The sequence below is a fragment of the Chionomys nivalis genome, chromosome 7 (assembly GCF_950005125.1).
Source record: "Chionomys nivalis chromosome 7, mChiNiv1.1, whole genome shotgun sequence".
In the NCBI taxonomy this organism is placed as follows: Eukaryota; Metazoa; Chordata; class Mammalia; order Rodentia; family Cricetidae; genus Chionomys; species Chionomys nivalis.
The window spans coordinates 63,867,994-63,887,872 of NC_080092.1; the positions used below are offsets into that span (position 1 = coordinate 63,867,994).

Consider the following 19,879-nt stretch of genomic DNA (forward strand, 5'->3'; position numbering starts at 1 on the left):
TGGTACAGAGAGGGTGGTGTGGTTAACTACAAGCAATTCTCAAATTTCCAGTATGACACCAGTATACTCTACAAGCTCCGCAAAGATCAGGGGAGCAAAGAACGAAGGACTAGGTTAGGCTTAGAGGAGGGGACACAACCGGAGCTGTAGCTAGGACTGGCCAAGTGACATAGCCCACTCTGGAAGACCTCACAGTGGGGAGTGTCTTCCTCAGGTGACTCTAGACTGCCTCATCACACCAGGGGGCTGACAGGGAGAAGATATGAGCCCCAGACTTCAAACAACTCAGCTAGGCAACCACAGAACGCATAGGTAAGTGACCACTTCATTAGAGCTTACTCAAGTCTCAACCCTAAAGGGGTTATGCCCTTTCTGTTTCTCCCTTCCAGTCTAGGTACAGTCTAGTGGCTCTGGGATCATATGCGGGTCGTCGGTACAATTATTTTCTATCAGGAGACCCTTGTTTGTTTCTGTTCCTACTTGGACCATTGGCTTTTGGAGTCTTCATAGCTCATTTTGACAAAGTACAGGCTGTGGAGGACTTGGGTGAGCTGTGGGTGAGGCAAATGCCTTTGTCTGCTTAGGGTGGAGGGAGGGTTTAAGCTCAGGCTCTGCCTTGTCTGAGCCAGAACTAGTGGGTGGATCAGGCTCCTGCTGGTCTCCAGAGTCTCTGGAGCCTTCCCTGTTCTCTTGGAGATCTGACCCTGTGGGAAGTTGGGTAACTATGTCCAGCAGGCAGGCAGGAACTGCAGTCTAAATGAAGAAAGAAGGAAGTACACTAGAGCCCAAAGAAGCTGACACTGCTCTCCTAAACCAAGCAGAGCACCTTAGAGGAGCCCAAAGAGGGCTCCAGGTCTCACTGTTCTCCAGAGGCAGCTCTTGCTCCTGTCCCAGGGGGTTTTCCTGCCAGTCTGCAGTGCTGGCATCGGAATGCCATGTTCTTCCCCGCTGAAGACAGCTAACAAGACACCTTAAATCCCAAGTCAAAGTCTTAGGGAATTTTCTCCAGTGCACAACACAATTTGGGAGTGGATTTAGGGTTGGAGAATCTGATTTGTAAACCACAGCTAAAGCTCCTGGGAGGATAATGAATTTACATGCCTGGATTTGTGGTTCACCTGTCCTGTTTCTTTCTGAAGGTTTGAGTCCCAGATACATGTCGAAAGAAGTGAATTTTGAACCATTGAAAATTTACCATAGTCACAGGTTTAGGAGTGAGATGGTCAGTGTCCCAGGCTAGCCCACAGTACCTTTAAATATGACTGTGTTGTATCCCCCTTGAGGTTCAAAATTCCTGGGGACATGAGTATTGTGCTTTGGGATTTGGGTGTGAGATGAGAGTCTGTCTCCTTTCCATATGGAGAGTGAACCATGGGTGCTGGCTTAGGACTGGGCCTGACAAGGAGGTCCTGGACAGGAGGGGCTGAGAAGGAATGAGGAACTGACTGCTTAGCAGTGCAAAGAACAGGGTGGAATTGCAACTACCGACTGGGCAGAAACGAAACTGTTCCCTTTTCAGAAACGAAACTGTTCCCTTCTCAGAAAATGGAACTGTTCCCTTCTCAGCAGTACAGGCTGCTTTAGTTCCTGTTTATGATGGTTGTTGTTTTGCTTTAGTATTTTAGAGAGGAAGGAGGCAGACAGGGTCTGGGTGTGTAGCCAGGCTGGCCTGCGATTCACTGTTCATTTTTTCCGTGTCTCAAGCTCACAGTGCCCACATCAACCTCACAGGGTCAGCACCATGCTAGGCTCCTTGCAGCCTTTTAGGTGGAGATGAAGATCATTTGCAGGGCATTAGGGAAAATGTGCTCACAAGTGGGCGGCTCAGTCACACCTGTCCCCTCTTTCTTCGATTTTTATTACCAACCTGCAATTGTGACAGAGTAAGGTATCCGAATGTCATTCTCTTTGCTTCCAAAGGTAGCTGACTAGACACCCTGAACCCCAAGTTCCCTTCTGAGAGAACTTCCTCCAGAGTCAGTGCTATAATTTGAGAAGGAATTACCTGGTTAATTAGACCCAGGGGTCCCCCTCTTTGTCTGCCAACACTGGGATGCTAGGCACATGCAGTCGCTCTCAGCTTTCCATGTGGGTGCTGGCAATCCAAACCCAGGTCCTCAAGCTTATAAAACAAGCACTTTATCTACAGAGTCACCTGTCCAGCCACAGAGACCTTAATGTGACTTCATGCTGAGGCAGAGGATGAGGGCCTGCCCAGCTAATCAGTAGACACATATGGAGGTGCCCTGGAAGATTAGCAGCGCTAGTTTCTTTCCTAACTGACCCATTTTCAGCCAAAGCTCATGAGGCTTATGAAAATCAGGAAATTATGGCCCATGCAAAAGCAGACAGCAAATGGTCAGGAACTTCTTCTGAGAGAAGCAAGACCCTAGACAGTAGATAAAGTCATTCAAACACTTGAGGTGATGTTCACTTGAAGAAAATGAGATTAGAACTTTTCTGACACCACATTACACAAGCTGAATAGAAAATAATAAACATACCAATATAAAACAATAAAAAATGTAAGAAATTGAAAAACTACTAAAAGAAGACTTAGAAGAAAAGTTCTATGACATTGGTTTTGGCAAAGGTCGTTTGGATGTTGCCTTGCCTGGCTCTATTGTCAATGGGACATAACCTCGAATTATCTGGGAAGAGTTCATCAATCGAGGGATCACCAGTATCTGACTGGCTGTGGGCAAGTGTGTAACATTGTGTTGATAATTGATGTAGGAGGGCCCAGACCACTTTGGGCAGCCCCATTCCCTAGACAGGGAGCCTACAACAGCATAAGAAAGCTAGCCAGCCAGCTCCATCCCCCATGGTTCCTGGTATATTTCCTCGGCTGTGAAGTGGGTTCTTTGGTCAAAGGTAATGCTGTGTGGAACAGCAAGCAGGCCTCTTTCAAGTTCCTGCTCTGCCATCCCTCAGTGGTGGGTGGTGATGTGGAATTATTTGCAAATAAACCTGTTCTATCCCAAAGTTGCTTTTTGTCCAGATAATTGTCACAGGAACAGAGAGAAAATCAATGCAGATACTTCCTAAAGCACAAAAACAAAATTCCCAATGTTTACCTGAGATTTCATCAAACTGGGATATTCTTGCAAAACAAAGGAAGCAATGAACCAACACAAACAATTTACAGAGGGAGAAAAGGTTTGCAACACACAGTCCGATAAGGGGTTAATATCCAAGGAGAAAATAAACTTAGTCAAAGAAAAAGAAATAGCCTAATTTGCAAAATGGACAGAATGGATACTAATCATAAAAATTTGAAAGCTGGGATGGAGAGAGGGCTCGGTGCCAAGGAGCGCTGGCTGCTCTTCCAGAACACCAGAATTCAATACCCTTATGGGGCTTACAACCACCTGAAACTCCAGTTCCAAGGGATCTGGTGCCCTCTTCTGGCCTCAGAGCTACTGCATGCACATATTTCCCAGACATAATTTCAGGCAAAACACCAATAGGCATAAAATAAATACGTCTAAAAAAATTGTGTAACTAAAGCCTTTGTTACATAAAAGATAAAAATCACACAGATGCCACTGAGGGTTTGTGTAGAGGAGACTGAAGACAAGAATTAAGACTGAAAAGAGATATGTGAAAATTAAACTAGAATTGAAAATTCAAAGGTCTTAACTATACTTGGAACATTCCATCTGAAAACACAGTAGGAAAATAAGCTTGGCCAATGAATGCAAAATCTGCAAAAAATAACCATTTCTCCTAATGTAAGTGACCGGATCTTGGAAAATATGTAGTCAGGGATTGCGCTGTTGACTGCACAGTACAGAATTTGCTTTCTCTTGTTAGGTCTCATTCTAAAGGCTCTGTCTGTTTTACAGGAAAGAAATTCAGGGTGAAAATGCAAATGCTGCTGGGGACATGGCCGTCACCGTGGATCTGGAAGCAGACTGTGCTGAGCTGGTTCTAAAGTTGGAAGCAATCACACTTGGGGAGAAGAATAGAAAGAAGATGAAGAACCAACCCCTCAGAAAACGAGAGAATGAAAACATCTCTCGAGCTGTGTGTGCCCTCCTGAACTCTGAAGGTGGGGTGATTAAGGCTAAAATTGAAAATGAAAATTTTAGCCTTCCCAGGGATGGATTGGGACTGGATTTGGAAGCCTCTCTTTGTAAATGTCTGCCGTTTGTGGGGAGGCATCTGGACTTTATGGCGCATGGGGGCTACTTGAATATCTACGTGAAATCATGGAGTCTGGATGTCTTCGGGCTGCCGATCTGCACCCTGAGAACCAATTTGTACATTAGAAGCATGTCGTCTTCCATTGAAGTGAATGCCGCTGCTGCTCTCGAGTTCCTCCAAGACCTGGAGGAAGAGGAAGGGAGATCCTGTGTCAGACCAGAGCTGCCTGCAAGCAGAGCCTGCCCTGGAGTAGAGGAAGAGAGCGACCTGGAGGACCTGGCTGCTGCGGTTTTCAACAAGACACAATTTCAGCACCAGGAAGACTTCCCCTTCACCAGATCCACGCATGTTGAAGTTACATTGCTTTCCGTGAAACAGTTGTGAAAATGCATCAAGGAACTCATCCCTCGAACTGTATCTGCGTTTGCAAACACTGACGGGGGATATTTGTTCATTGGTCTGGATAGAAACAATCAGCAAATAATTGGTTTTGAAGCAGAGAAGAGCGACCTTGTGCATCTAGAGGGTGAAATAGAGAAGTGCATTCAACAGTCACTCACTTCTGTAAGGAGCAGAAGTTACAGTACACATGCAAATTCATCCAAGTCCTCAGACAGGGAGCCTTGTGCTCATATGTGCGTGCACTCAGAGTGGAGAGATTCTGCTGCTCTGTGTTCTCTGCAGAGCCCGACTCCTGGCACGTGGAAGACAGCTGTGTGAAGAGGTTTACCTTAGAGGAATGGGTCAAAAGCCTGATGGATGGCAGACCAGGCTCTGGCACTATTGGTGACTTCATGCATGCCCACTGGTCGTGTGTTAGCTGAGGCTCTCAAGGAACACCTAGAGCCTGTGACAATGATATCCTTTAGGCCCGTCACAGCTGATGGACTTCATGGCTACAAGAGAGACAAGCTTCCAAATCCCTGAAGCTGTGTAACTGGAGAGGATTCCCCAGAAGAGGTCTACTGCCAACCAGCTATTCCCTGCTGTGGATGAACTTCAATTGACCAAAGGAAATGCCTTCTTCATAAGATCAGGCTTCAGCCAAGCCTGCAGTGCAGACATTTTTTTCTCCCTCCCTCCCTCCCTCCCTCCCTCCCTCCCTCCCTCCCTCCCTCCCTCCCTCCCTTCCTCCCTCCCTTTCTTCCTTCCTCTTTTTCTAACTCCCTTCCTTCTTTCTTTCCTTCCTTCCTTTCTTCTTTTCTTTCATTCTTTTATCTATTGTTTAACTTTTTGTTGATTCTTTGTGATGCACCCCAATTCCACTCACCTCCTTTTTCCCTCCATAACCACCATCTGGTGTTTCAACTTCACTTGCAGAAGAAAAGCAAAAACTAAATAAAGATTAAACACAATAAGCTCACCATGGAAGCTGTGGTGTGTCACAGTGTATCACACAGTGTACCCTTTTTCTCAAACATCTTTACTTGAAAATTTTTTTTTGTTGTTGTTTTTGATTTTTTTTTAACCATTGTTGTCAGTGTCATGGAGATCCTGCAGCTATGCTTCTACAGGACAAGCCCCTTCCCATGTTCTAGCTGTTCAAGAATAGGTTAGATGCTGGGGTGAGCCAGTTCAAAACCCTGGGTCTTGGCCTTGTTGGTCTATCTGCCCACTCTTCTGCGCCTGTGCACCTGGATCTGCTCTTCACATTGCCCCTGTGAGTGGTAGGGCCAGCTCAGCTGAGTGCCACAGCTAGTAAGGGGCAGGGCTAGCTTTTAGACTCTACTGCCAGGAGAGCTGTATAGGACATTTTCTAAACTAGTGATTGATGTAGGACAGCCCAACCTCTGCATAGGCTCCTGCCTCCATGTTCCTGCATGTTTGAGTTCTTGTCCAGGCTTCCTTCAAGGCCGATGACGCTGTGGAAGTGTAAGCCAAATAAACCGTTCCTTCCAACTCCTGCTTATGGTCACGGTGTCAATGCAGCAATAGAAACCCTGGCTAAGACACCTGCTTAGTGTAAAGTCTGTGAGAAATTCTTACTGTGCCCACTGGCAGTGCTCTTATTGATGGAGATGAGGAAGATGGTATCCTAGGGTGGGTGAGGTCATGGAGGTGGGGGTATGGGACAGGCTTACAGGAGCAGGTTTCTTGTTTGTTCTATAGTTCAGGCTGGCCTCAGACTCAGAGATCTGCCTGCCTCTGCCACTTGAGTGCAGGGATTAAAGTGTGAACCGCCACCACTGGCCTAAGGAAGGCATATTTTATCCCTATTGTATCTGTGGGTCTTCTTAGTGGGAACACTTCATGGGGTCAATCCCCCTATCACTCAGAATAGTTGGATCAACATTAAATATAGAATCAGATATGGAATTAAAAATCGATGCCACCTATGTATTTCTAGTTACCATAGAAATGATTGTGTGCCCTATGGTGTGAATAGCATGAGTAGAACGGGATCAATCATTTTCCAGTTGGATTTAAGGTCATATCACCCCCCCACGCGCCATACACACACATCTCTGCAGGGAGCTGATGTCTGATACTGAACGCCAAGGCAAAGGCCATGGCTGCAGAAGTCCCAGGGACCAATGGCAGAGCACCTATGACAGTTGTGAAACAGATGTGATTTGCCTATCACACGGCCTTGTAAATATTGGTCTTCACGGATGGCCGCTCCTGTCAGCCTCATAAGGACATTGTCTTCCCTTACAGTGGGCGGTGGGCACTGCAGAGACTCACACCTGCTCACATCCTGAGGATAAGTGACACTGTGACAGCACAGAGGCCGGAGCTCAGGCAAACCCTGCAGACACTGAGCAGGCTCAGAGCAACCTGCTCCAAGGCTTTGGGAGCACAGCACCTCAAAGTTTGATTTAGAATGACTCAGACCATGCCTTCATTATGATTTAAAAAAAAAAAGCCATGGTGTTTTGTTTGTGTGGTCCAGGCTGATCTTAAATCAGTAGGTCATAGAGGATGAGATGGAAATCGAGATCTTTTTGCCTCAACTTTACAAGTGTTGAGATTACAGTTGTGTGTCAAGAGGCTTAGCTTTGTGATAATAAAATCTAATATTTTCCAAAGAAAGAAATAACAAGGCAATCATAAAATTACTATCTAGGCTTTCATAGAGAACAAAGTCAGACACTAACAGTGTATACAAACTCCAAGAGGCACAGAAACGGGGAGGGACGTCTTTAGAAATCAGTGAGGCTAGTGGGGCTAGGGAGATGGTTCAGGGGTTAAGAGTACCTTGTTTTTACTGAAATTCTAGGTCAGGTCCAAGCCTCTTGTGGGGTTTCATAACTATCTGTAATTTCAGTTACTTGGGATATGGTGTCTTCTTCTGATCTCTGTAGGCACCATGCACACAAGCAGCACACAGCCATACAAGCAAGGAAAACACTCAGACACATGAAATAAAACCGATGAATCTGAATATTCTTAAATCTAGTTCAGCATGGTTGGGTAGCACATGGGCATAGCACTACGAGGACAAGGCAGTGGAATTAAGAGCTTGATAATTGGCTAAATAAGGTGCCCAAGTCAGGCTAAGACACATCCAACACCTTGTCTTAAATAATTAAACGTAGTATAGAAGTGTTTGCTGTGGGTGTAACTTAGATGACCTAGGCTTATTCCCATGAACCCGTGAATCACTCCAGCCCCACCAAAGCCGATCAGCGTCTATGACGTGTCTACAGCTTAGTTCTGCTGCTTCCCTCTGAAGTGTGCACTGTTTACATTGCTGGTTGCCATGATAGCATCCTGAGGGCAGAGTCCATCACGGCAGGCATGGAGGGGTGGCCGCCGGAGGGCCTCTAGCTATGAGGGATGACGTGTGAGATAACAAGTCCACTGTGTGCAAACTGAGGCAGCAGAGAGGAGTGAATGCTGGTTTCCTGGTGTCTTCCCGGGTTTATTCAGCCCAGGACACCAGGCCATGGGATACAGACCCCATGTCAGGTGCGTCTTCCCTCCGAGCTAAACCTCTGTACAGAGTTTCTCACTGACAGAAGCAGAGACGAGTTTCCTAGAACCGTCTAAGTGTGCTCAGGTTGAAACTGGAGATTAGTCATCAGCATATCAATTTCAAGTTAAGTTCCTCTTGAACTGGAATTCCCTTCCTTTGGTTATAGTCTCAGGGACAGTGTTATAAACTGAGTGTGTCGTCTTCACCCACCCTAAAGTGCACGTGGTGCCACCAAGGAGGTGAGCAAGGCTAAACAAGTCCTCAGGGCGAAACAGCACATGGACCATGTCCTTAGGAGGTGACATGGCAGGGTGCTTTCTTCCTACTCCTTATGTCCCTGTGGCCATGGGAGCATAGATTGACTGGCAGCTGAGTAGAGCGCCCCCTGCCCCCCAGTGAACCCTGCTCTGCCTCAGTCTTGGTCTTGGACTCCAAAACCACAGGAACTGTGGGAAATGAATTTCTGTTAAGCCACTCAGTCTGTTGTATCTCCCTCCTGCAACACATGACCCCTAATACACGATACAACACTAGGGGTATTCTTCTAACTAAACACTGACAGACACTTTGCTATGTCAATCTAATCTAGGTTCAAGGTATATATCAGATGCAAAAAGCATGTTAGCATGTGCTAGCCCCAAGTTTAGTAACCTCTACAAAAAAAAAAAACAGAAATTATTAAGATTCTTAAATTAAATGTTTGTATTTGTGTGTGAAAAAATGTGTATGTGTATATGTGTGGCTTTCCTTCAAAATAGACTCCAGAATTCCCTTCAGCATGTTGCAAATTGTTGGGTTGTGTTAGGGTCTGTTTAAGATTTCCACACCATGGAAAATCATGTTACAAAAATTGTCTAAATTTTTTTGTTAAAAACACCTTTCTAGATAAAAGTAAAAAAAATAATATTACCTCCCTTATATCATTTGAAGGAAAGATGATAATCCTAGATAAAAACCCTCTCAGCTGCCTTGGAGTAGAAAATCTGAAAGTAAGCACATTGCTGACCCCACTGCCAGCACACAAAGGCTTGCTGTGTCAGTTCCAAATCGACAACGAGAACCAGACCATGGGGCTGAAGCGAGCCACGCAGGGATTCCAAAGAATGGCAGGGATAGCCACAAGGAGCAGAGTTCTGAGCATCCTGTCATGGGTCTGCATGAGTGGTTCCATGCCATAGGCTACCAAGGCCACAGGGACAAGAGGATGATGGGAAGGCCAGAAGAATGTTGATGAATTAGCCTGGCACATTCTTGGCAGTGCAGTTCTTCAGCCCTTCCAGAGCCACTTTCTGCTCCTGTTCCATCTGGAGGCACAAGACTGACTTGACTCCATGTCTCCTGGATCCTTCAGTCCATGTTTAACATCCATGTGTGATCATCTCCTCCATGCCGGCCAATTTCTACATAACAACGTCCAAGATCGCATTCTGGTAAAATTCTGTGGGGTTACCCGGATTTTCTCCTAACCTTCAGACCCGTATCGCCCTCCAGTAAGGGGTGCATTATTAAGGAATAGTCCCTCTGGTAATGTCCCTCGGGGTCTCCCAGGATTCTCCTGTCTGGCCCTGTGTTCTCAGATCTCTTGGATCTCATGAGGTAGCACATCAGACCATAATCCACGCATGATTAGATGCTGACTTTGAAGCTGGTTGCTCCTGCAGAGAAGCCCAGTGACCACAGTGGTGCTGCAGGCTCCCAACAAGCCTAACGTGGCACTGGAGCCAACATCCTGACTGACGCATGTGGGGTGTGACAATCACCCGAAATGCTTTCCAGTCATTATCCAAAGGTTTTCAGGATGGGGCTTTTGTCTGCAGATGTTTTCCACAGTAATGAGGTGATCCTTCTGAGCTCTGAGACATGCCTCCTGCTGTTGAACAGACAGATCTGGAGGAGCTGGATAGCCACGCTTGTTTGTGTTTAAATTATTTTTAGCCAACAAATATAACAATGTGCCTCGTTATATCTTCACACACACCTGCCCTTGTAATTCACCCACATCCATATCCTGTTATCCTCCCCGATTCCTCCTCTTCCCTCCTGATGGTCACCTTGCCAGTCCCACAGTCCCCTGCGGTGTCCGTATATGTGTGTATACACAGAAATGGGTTCTCCAATAAGAGAAAGCATGTAACCTTTGTCATTCTTTGGCCTCTCCATCTTCTCTTGTTCCCTTCTTCCCACCTTTAGACACGGTACTCACCCAGCATAAAGTGAAGTTCCATGTAGATGAGAAAAGAAGCAATATTTGCAGCTCTGGGTCTGAAATATTTTATTCACCAAAAAGATTTTTTTCTAATACTTTATGTTTTCCTTCCTGCAATTGACATAATTTCATTTTTATTTAATCTGAATGACATTTCATAATGTACATATGAGTATACATATCTTACAGATATATAACATATATTAATAAATATTTGGCAACATGTGAGATGCAAACTGACATTTCAGTGATTCAGGAAAATGATTAATTCTGAATGTCAAGTGTTGGAAAACTGTCCATCGGGTTCACATGGTCACCTGGACACAAGTTTGCGTTGGTAGATCAAGCTTAGATTCAAGGCCTTGGGCACCATTTCCTTGAGGTTCCAGCATCGCAGAAACATCCCAGTGATGGAAAGTCCAGAAGACGACAGGATGCAGGCAGCATTGCTGCGGTCACTACAGGTGTGTAGCAAGTGATCCAACCGCAGCCTATGAAATGAACAGTTTCTCTACCTACAGGTGTCAAGGTGGGGGAGGAGCACAGGGCAGGATGCAGAAGCCTCGATTCTGCTCCCTTCACCTTCAACTGGGGTGTCCTGAGCAAGGGTGCTCGAGTCACCCACAGGCTCTTTTACCTGCCTGAGTTCCTGGTGGAGAGGCACCCACAGCTGGGGTGTCTGAAGACCTTCTCTCCTGCCCCCTGGCCTCCCCTTTCCTCCTCCTCACTCCCTCTATTTTCTTTCTCACCTCTCCTCTCAGCTCTACAGCCTCTCCTTTCTCCCCATACCTGGTTGGTGGTTCTTAAATGTTGTGAGTCAGAGACTTGTATACCATAATTATCATAAGTCAGGGCACAAAGAAAAAGTGGTAGATCAGTCTTGTCTGCCTAGGGCAGTACGTGGAGCCTCCCACAGACTCCCATCTTCCCAAAGACCTAGGAGATGCAGCTTGCACCTTATGAGCCAGCATCCCACACTTCCTCCCCTGGCTCAGTCTCCCTCCCCATGCTCCCTCCCTGCAAGGCTCTGACAGGTGTTCCTGCCTGTCCCTAGTGTCACCTTCTCTGTCTGAGGGCAGAGACAGCATCTTTATCCTGAGGATTCTGGTGAAGTGGTGAAAACTGATTTCAAGTCTAGGAGCCCAGTTCTTCAATTTTGACAGGCTGAGTGACAATCACAGAAAGGGATCAAGGAACTTAGAGTCCTCACACTTCCTGGTTTGACGCTAACCAATGAATCACAGGTTCTCCAAAACTGAACTCAGTATTGAGAGTGGAGGAATCCGCACACACCGCAAAGATCCACAAAGAGGAAAGTTCAGTGCTACCACAAGTACTGAAATTTGGCATTCTCAAATCCAGTTGCGGAGGAAATCTCGTGACAGCCACCAAGCCCCTGCTGTGGGAATCTGTCCCAGGCTTGAACTTTCCTGTTTCGTCCAGCAGGTGTCCACAGCACAGCCAACTCACAGTAGGCATCAAGCCGGAGAGATTCACTGGAGCAGCTTTATAGGTAAGTGAGCCACACTCCATGGCAGCATTCACCATCTCAATATTTTTATCCTTCTCTTTCCCTATGCCCACCCAGAATTCACTCTGCTGGCTCTGGGATGAGGTGGAGGCACTTCCAGTGCAACACCCAGCCCAGGAGAGGAGCCTGGTTGCTTTGACTCCTTTCTGGAAACTTTGGTTCCTTTGCATCTTCATAGACTCCTTCACAGCTGCTGAGGGCTAGGAAGTTTAGGGAGCATGGGATGAAAGCAAAGTCCCTCAGGCTGCTCCGGTTGGAGAACTTACAGATCCCTGAGAGAGGAAGCCTGGGTTCTGAGAGGGTCAAGTAGGGGAAGTGAGGCAGGGAGAAGAGGTTATGCACAGGCCAGGCTTGTGCAGGACTCCAAGTCACTCGTGGGGGGGGAGCGGGGGGGGGGACACGACGCTCCATCTTCTCAGAGACCAGACTCTGTAGAATGTTAGGGGAAATTTGCCATTAGGCAGGGAGGAACTGCAACCCAGAACTAAAGAGATCTAAGCACCTGAGAGTCCTGAGAATTTTTTTTATCTAGAATGAGAACATGATCTTCCAAGAGGCAAAGCATCATCCTAACAGGGAATATGCCAGGGTTGTTTCCCAAGAGGCAGCATCTCCCACTCTACTGTCCCCACCTCATTTCATTCCCTCCTGCCGAACGGCACTGCCTGCAGAACTAGGGACATCTGTCTGAATGCCATTATTTCCTGCTAAAGATAACAACAGTCGAAGTTGTGAGTTGAGCTCTGAGAGAATTTTCTCCAGTGAACACTCTAAAGAATTTTACAAGAAAAACTAGTGTTTAAACCAGACTCAAAGGTTGTGGGAGATCTGTGAGTTTCATTCAGGGACAAGAATTCATGGACTTCAGAGTCCAGCTTACTAGTTGAGGACTGCTTTCCAGGTAGATGCCCGAGGGAATTTAAGTCATAAAATTTTTCATAGTTGCAGGTATGAAATTAGAGAGCCTGGGTCCCAGGTTAGCCCCCAGATTTCCTCTAAGATGATTCCACACCAGTTTCCTTGAGTTTCACTTTGGGGCGAGATATGGTTCCTGCCCCTTTTGATGTTGGGGAGTGGACTAGGGATGCTGGCTTAAAACAAGGTGCTGAATGGGAGGTGCTGGGAGGAAGTGATGAACAGATACTGCTCAGCAATGAATAGATCAGGGTGGGGCTGCAGTTTCTAACTGGGCAGAAATGAAACTGCATTTCCCGTAATCTTACAAGACTTTCAGTTTTGTTTTTCTTTGGTCTCCCTGTCTCCTCTCTACTCATGGCTCTCTATCCCAATGCCTACCCTGCAAGCAGACTGTGGCAGATAGAATCTTGCTAAAATATAGCCCAGGTTGCCTTCAGACTCAGTTTTGCAAGTGCTGAGATGACAGGCATGCAACCCCAACCCCCCGACTCCCCATTTCCCCTTGCTTTGGGGTGAAGATATCATCTGGAAAGCCCTCAGGGAAACTGGTCCCAAGTTTGGGGCAGCATCCCGTGGAGGAAATAGGATCTACCAACATTAACTTGTCGTGATAAGGAGAAGAAAGATCAGCACGGCAGAAGCAGACATCTCTCTCTGCTGTCTGGGCACAGCGCTGTCACACTGAGACTATCGTGGAGCTCTGAACTTAAGCACAGATGGTTGTGTCCCATTGGTGTTCCTCTGCCAGGAGTCAGGACTTCTACCTCAGCATCACTTCCTCTAGAATGTCTTGAGGTCAAGTCAAAAGCTTTCTCCCCTGAGGGCTTCTCTGAATGAAGATCTGTCAGGAAGGCACCTTAGCGTTCCTAGGCAACCCTAAGGGATGCTGTGCATGGTGCAGTTGGTTCTAGGTCTGCAATCACAGTGTGATCTCCTAGAGGCACTAGATGCAGCTCTATAGGCTTGCCCAAGATAAACCTGGTAGAGCAAAGACTGATGCCATCCTCTAGGGCATCATTTTCTAGTTCATTTCCAAATTCTCAGGTGTTCATCACTTGACCCAGTAGTTCTGATTTGCAAAGTTTCTCTCTCCATGCACATAGCTTTATATACTCAGATGATTCTTTGCTAGTTTACAGACCTGAGACAGAAGGCCCAGTATGGCCTCGTGGTTTAGACTAAATCTTCATTTACAGAAATTCCAATTCCTTCATCACATGATTTTGCTCCTTCGGAGTTCCACTTCATACTTTCTGGATCTATCTCTGTTTTGTCTACTCGTTCTGGCCTCCCACCCATTCCATCAGATCTTATAGATGCCCGAACTATGCTGTGTATAGGACTAGGAACTCCATGAAAGAACTCTTGGGCTTAAAGAAAATCAGATGTGATTAGCATACCCAAACCTCAGTCACACTGAGCCATAACGCTAGTATAGTTTGAGTAACAGGGGACTCCTTACTCTCACATTAATGTTGCATGTGGGATTGGGCAGCGGGTTAGAGTCTTTTTAAGAGCAGTTCGTGATCATTATACAAACTTGATTGTGAATAATATGTGACCCCATGGAAAAGCAAGATTTCAAATTCTCTCCTTTGCTTTCATGTAGGATGGCAAACCACGACGAGTTCATGTCTGTAAAATAATGAAACCATTTAATACAACTTAATTTTTTGTATAGGTTGGGCACAATACATATCAGGCAAGTGTCCTTTCACTGAGGATCCCCCACATCCTTGGGACTCATTTTATGATGCTGTTACACTTGACATGATCATCCACCCATAACAATAGCGGAAAGAACCTCATAGATGCAAACCTAAAACAATTGCCAGTAAATTAACTTAGTGCTAAGGTAACAGAGTAATAGGACATTTCAGTGCTCACAATTATTCAGGAGACTGAGGCAGGAGGATTGCTTAGGAGTTAAAGCCCACACTGGGCAGGAAAAAACAAGGAAAACCATCCTGAGTACTCTTTCTCCCACAGAAACATTAAAAGCCAGAGACCCACTGAATTACAAGTCAGAGGTTGATGGCAACAACATGTATGCACAATCAAGAAGAAGTCAGTTTCAAAACTGGGAGATCTCAGGCTAGAAAGATGGCTCAGTGGTTAAGAGCACTGACTGCTCTTGCAGAGGACCAGGGATCTGTTCCCAGCACCCACCTACAGACAAGCATCCAGTCCCAGAGGATTCAATGCTATCTTCTGACCTCTATGAACACCACACACACAGTAATAGACACACATGTATGCAAAATACCCATAAGCACAAAATAAAAAAAATAAGATCTTAAGGCAACAGCAACAACAAAAGTAGTTAACAGGTGTCATATCATTTTATTTTCCATTTGCAGAAAAATGGACCCTTCTGGCTCTTAAGAGGAAAACCTCGGCGGGTGAGAGGCACAGAGACCCAGCCTGTGTCATTCTGACACTGATCTGACAGAGTGTCACAGTTTGGTGGAATATGAATATAGACATTTTTCCTTGCAGTGTAGGTGGCAAAAGGTCAAAATGAAGATGCCGTCATGGTCAGGATCGAGTGACGATCCTCTTTTGTTTGAAGACCGCCAGCGTCTCACTGTGACATGACGTACAGTGTGAGCTTAGCTATCTGGAGTTCTTTTTATCAGAACACTGGGACCATTTAGATGGTTCCACCTTGTTGGCCTGGTAACCCCCCAGAGGCTTCATGACCACAGGAGTAGTAATTACAGCATCAGCTTTGAAAGGAAAGAAGCCTAGTGATTCTGTTTAAACTGTAAGAACCACACCTCCCTGGAAATATGTGGCGGCCTAATAGGAAGAGAGGACCACAACTCAGGTCGTCCTCTCTACGATCAATGGCCAAAGTTTGTGGGTGAAATTTATTCCTAGAAAGAGAGAAAATAAATTCCCTTCTCTATTGTCCTGTGTCCCTAGGTCCCAAGGGACAGTTTTGCTAAGGGACTCTCCATGAAGAGAGATCATCACCCTTGATGAATGAACATCTGGAAATATTCAAGAAAAAGTATCAGTGGCTTTATAGCAAACCTAAATCTTTAAGAAAAAAATTAGGTACATTGCCCTTGTAGTTTATGGAAAGACACAGGATTCAAGTTGTATCATGTTAAATATTAAGAAGGAAATAAATCACTGATAAGATGAAGCTAAACTACAGATGGATCATAATGAAGGACTTGAGAAGTCACTACATATATGCGCTATCATGACCTAATATCTATCTCCAAATGGCCTCTTCCCCCACCTGCACACTGAGCAGTGCCATGGAACTCACCCAGTGAACAATTTTGCTGTTAGCTTCTCAGTATAGAATTTGCTCTACCTCTTCAGCCTTATTCTAATGGTTCTGCCTGTGTTCCAGGAAAGGATTTCTGTCTGGGAACAGAATGGCTGCGGTGGAACAGAACATCACCATCGATCCTGAAAGCACCTTGCCTGAGCTGGTTCTAAATGTAGAAGTCACTCTTGGAATGAAAAGTGGGGAGGAAATGCAAAAAGATAAGGAGGAAACGCAGGATGGTCTTGGGAAACAGAATACAAACATTTTACCTGCTGTATGTGCTCTGCTGAATTCCCAAGGAGGCAAGGTCAGGGTTCATATTGCAAATCAAGACTATAATTACAACAAACACAGAACAGGAAAAGATTTGGAGACCTCTTTCAAGGCTATTATGCCACTTGCTCAGAACCACCTAGACTTCAAACAGGAAGGACGCTGCTTTGTCATCTCTGTGAAATCACGCAGTCTGGATAACTCTGGTTTGAAGCCTGCCACCATTGCAACCAACTTGTATGTGAGAAATGGGGCCTCCTGTCATCCAATGGACTTGCATACTGCTCTGCAATTTTTCGAAGACCTGGAGAACCCTGGATTAAGATCTCCAATAAAAACAATGTGGTCTGACAAAAGACCTGGGGAAGATGTGCGAGAAGAGCTCTGCATCCCCGGACAAGAAGAGCTCCCCGTGCAAGAAGAGCTGGATGTGCAAGAGCTGGCTGCGGCTTTTTTTAACCAGACAGAACTCACAGAAGAAAAATTCTCCTTTAGCGAATCCAAAAATGTTGAATATAAATCATTCAAAACAAAAAAGTTGGTACAACGAGTTAAAGATATTCTCCCTAAAACTCTGTCTGCATTTGCAAACACTGATGGGGGATATTTGTTCATTGGTTTAGATGAAAAAGAAAAGCAAATAGTTGGGTTTGAAGCGGAGAAGAGCGATCTTGTGCATCTAGAGACTGAAATAGAGAAGTGCATCCAAAAGCTGCCTGTCATTCACTTCTGTGAGGAGAAGCAGGAGAAGATAAAGTACACATGCAAATTCATCCCAGTCCTCAGACAGGGAGCTGTGTGCTCATATGTGTGTGCACTCAGAGTGGAGAGATTCTGCTGTGCTGTGTTCGCTGAAGAGCCTGAGTCCTGGCATGTGGAAGACAGCTGTGTGAAGAGGTTTACCATAAAGGAATGGGTCAAGATCTTAATGTCTAGCAGGCCAGAGTCAGGAAGGGGGATTAACAATTAGAATACATTTAGTTTGGAAAGTTGGAAGACTTTCTCTTTGGAATTTGAGACAAGATCATCAGTTCTGACTCTACTCAGTTAGTGATCAACAGTGGAGCTGAAGTCTCCACTGCTCCTGCCACCTACCTGGGACAGAGATTCCTCTCACCCTGGATATTACATCAACCACCTCTTCTCCTGTGTAAAGAAAGCGCCAACATCTCCCACCTGAGCTCCATTTCAGGCAGTAGGCATTTCTTTCAGCAGTCTGTGCCTCAGTTGTTTGTTCTTTCTCTCCCCACCTTTTTCCCATTGACTCTTCTCCCTGAACCGTCCTGCCTTCCAGTCTCATTATTAGACAACACACAGCCCTACAGTTTGTGATGAGAAAAGTACCTTGCGGTGTGTCAGGTTTGCAAAAGAAAAACCTCCAATGAGGCCAGAGCAGCACCAGCAACCCCGAGTCTACACAGTTCCCAGCAGCTCCTGCCATCTCCTCCCAAGCTCACCACTTCTTCACCAGCCTCCCACCTTCTTTTCCACAGCTTTTCAATAAATACATAGATAAACAAATAAAAACCTCAGCAATGTGCTCACAGGAAACAATCTTCTTCGTGCGAAACCGTCCATTGATTTGGGCCCAATTAGATCTAGTTTAGAAATGAGAAAGTTTTGATTTAAATTTTAAAATTCCCACAGAAAATCATGGGACTAGTAAATTTCAACTCCAGGATCCAAAGCCAAGGCTGCCCAACCCCAAAGTCAGTGTCAGCCTCCGTGCCTATCTGCCTCCCTGGACAGCACAATCAGTGACGTGCAGTGATGTGGGATTCCCCTCTGTATGCTGTGATTACCATTGATTAATAAAGAACTGTTTTGAGCCTATAGCAGAGCAGGGAAGAAGAGAGCTAGGTGGAGAAACTAAACTGAATGCTGGGAGAAAGGAGGCAGAATGAGAGAGAAGCCATGTAGCCCTGCTGGAGACAGACGCTGGAATTTTATCCTGTAAGCCACAGCCACGAGGCGATACACACATATTTAAGATGTAAGAGTTAGCCAATAAGAAACTAGAGCTAATGGGCCAAGCAGTGATTTAATTAATACAATTTCTATGTGGTTATTTCGGAGCTGAACAGCCAGAAAGAAACAAGCAGCCTCTTACTACAGTGCAGCTCCGTGTTGACAGTAGTGGTCTGATTTATGCTGAGAAGAAGGAATACACTTAGAGTGTTTTATGTCAGCCAAATTGATTCCTCTTAAGTGCCACAACCTTTTCTCTAAAACCTAATATTTACCCAAGTGACTTACATAGAAGGAGGTGTTCAGAGAAATGCATTATCTACACTAAGAAATTTAAAAACATAATTGTCATCAAAAATTCTGTAGTGCTGCACTACAGAAGATTAAAAACAGAGAACCATAAAAGAGAACCCATTCTTGTTCTACCCTGATCCAACAGACGGACCACAGCTGTTTTTCACTTTTTTTGTCTCCATGCCCAGAAGCATCTTGGCTGAGTTGTTGTCGTGGGCACACTCCACCTGCTGCCCCTCAGGGCTGATGTTCCACAGCCCCTTCCTACTCTGCAGACAAAGCATCTTCCAGGTCACAGCCTAGGCACAGCAGGTCCTTGGTGCCTTTGAGCAATGGGGGTTTGGCAATGTGGGCTTTCTGCAGCCTGAGATGAGGCCTGTGGGAAAGGAAGAGGCTGGTGGATTAGCACTTTACTTCATTAAGTCTTAAAATCCAGGACATGGGAGGATTCCAACACTCCAGGGCACTCGACCACAGAACAATACAAGAGAGACACATTCTCCTCTCCACAGGTCACTGTGAGAAGCTGGCACCGGTGACAATTGTGTCCTCTGTGAAGAGTGGCATTTGACAGCTACAGAATCCAGGAGGTCCGCAAGCAGATCCCTGCTTGCCCAAAGACAGTGGTAGCAATTGCTACCCCACTACATACTGTTTGGCATTATTTGATTTAAAGCAACTGAAAAACTGCAGATGCAAGAGAGACAATCTAATTCTTTCTCCTCCTAGAAACAGGAGATGAAAACTCCCCCAGGCAAGGTGCCTTCCCTGTAGGAAGAAACATGCTTCTGTGGGAATCTCAGAGAAGAGCATTCTATAGCAAACCTTTCTTATTTAAAATCCCTTTTTTACTGCATTCTCCCTTCGCTCCTTCCATCATATTATCCTTTCCCACAACCTTTTCCCCCTTCTTATTCTCTGTTCCTTCTTCCCTTTGGTCCTGTTCTTCTTCCAAATAAATCTGAATTTTGCATATAAGAGAAGATGATCCTGCTGGGCGGTGGTGGCGCATGCCTTTAATCCCAGCACTTGGGAGGCAGAGGCAGGCGGATCTCTGTGAGTTCGAGACCAGCCTGGTCTACAAGAGCTAGTTCAGGACAGACTCCAAAACTACAGAGAAACCCTGTCTTGAAACAAGAGAGAGAGAGAGAAAGAGAGAGAGAGAGAGAGAGAGAGAGAGAGAGAGAGAAGAGAGAAGAGAAGAGAAGAGAAGAGAAGAGAAGAGAAGAGAAGAGAAGAGAAGAGAAGAGAAGAGAAGAGAAGAGAGAGGAAGATGATCCCTATTTCTCATTCCAGGTCTGGCCTATTTTACTAAACAAAATAATCTCAAGC

The 19,879-nt window shown here is 45.6% G+C and overlaps 1 protein-coding gene and 1 pseudogene across 1 annotated transcript; both read left to right on the forward strand.

Moving 5' to 3' along the window:
• Positions 1–206: 206 nt before the first annotated feature.
• LOC130877036 (schlafen family member 2-like) lies at positions 207–4,973 on the forward strand (annotated as a pseudogene).
• An 11,145-nt stretch (positions 4,974–16,118) lies between these two features.
• On the forward strand, positions 16,119–17,806 carry LOC130877037 (schlafen family member 1-like). The gene has a single exon (XM_057773950.1). It carries the CDS (start codon positions 16,119–16,121, stop codon positions 17,253–17,255), a length of 1,137 nt encoding a protein of 378 aa, XP_057629933.1. The 3' UTR covers positions 17,256–17,806.
• Positions 17,807–19,879: the final 2,073 nt, after the last annotated feature.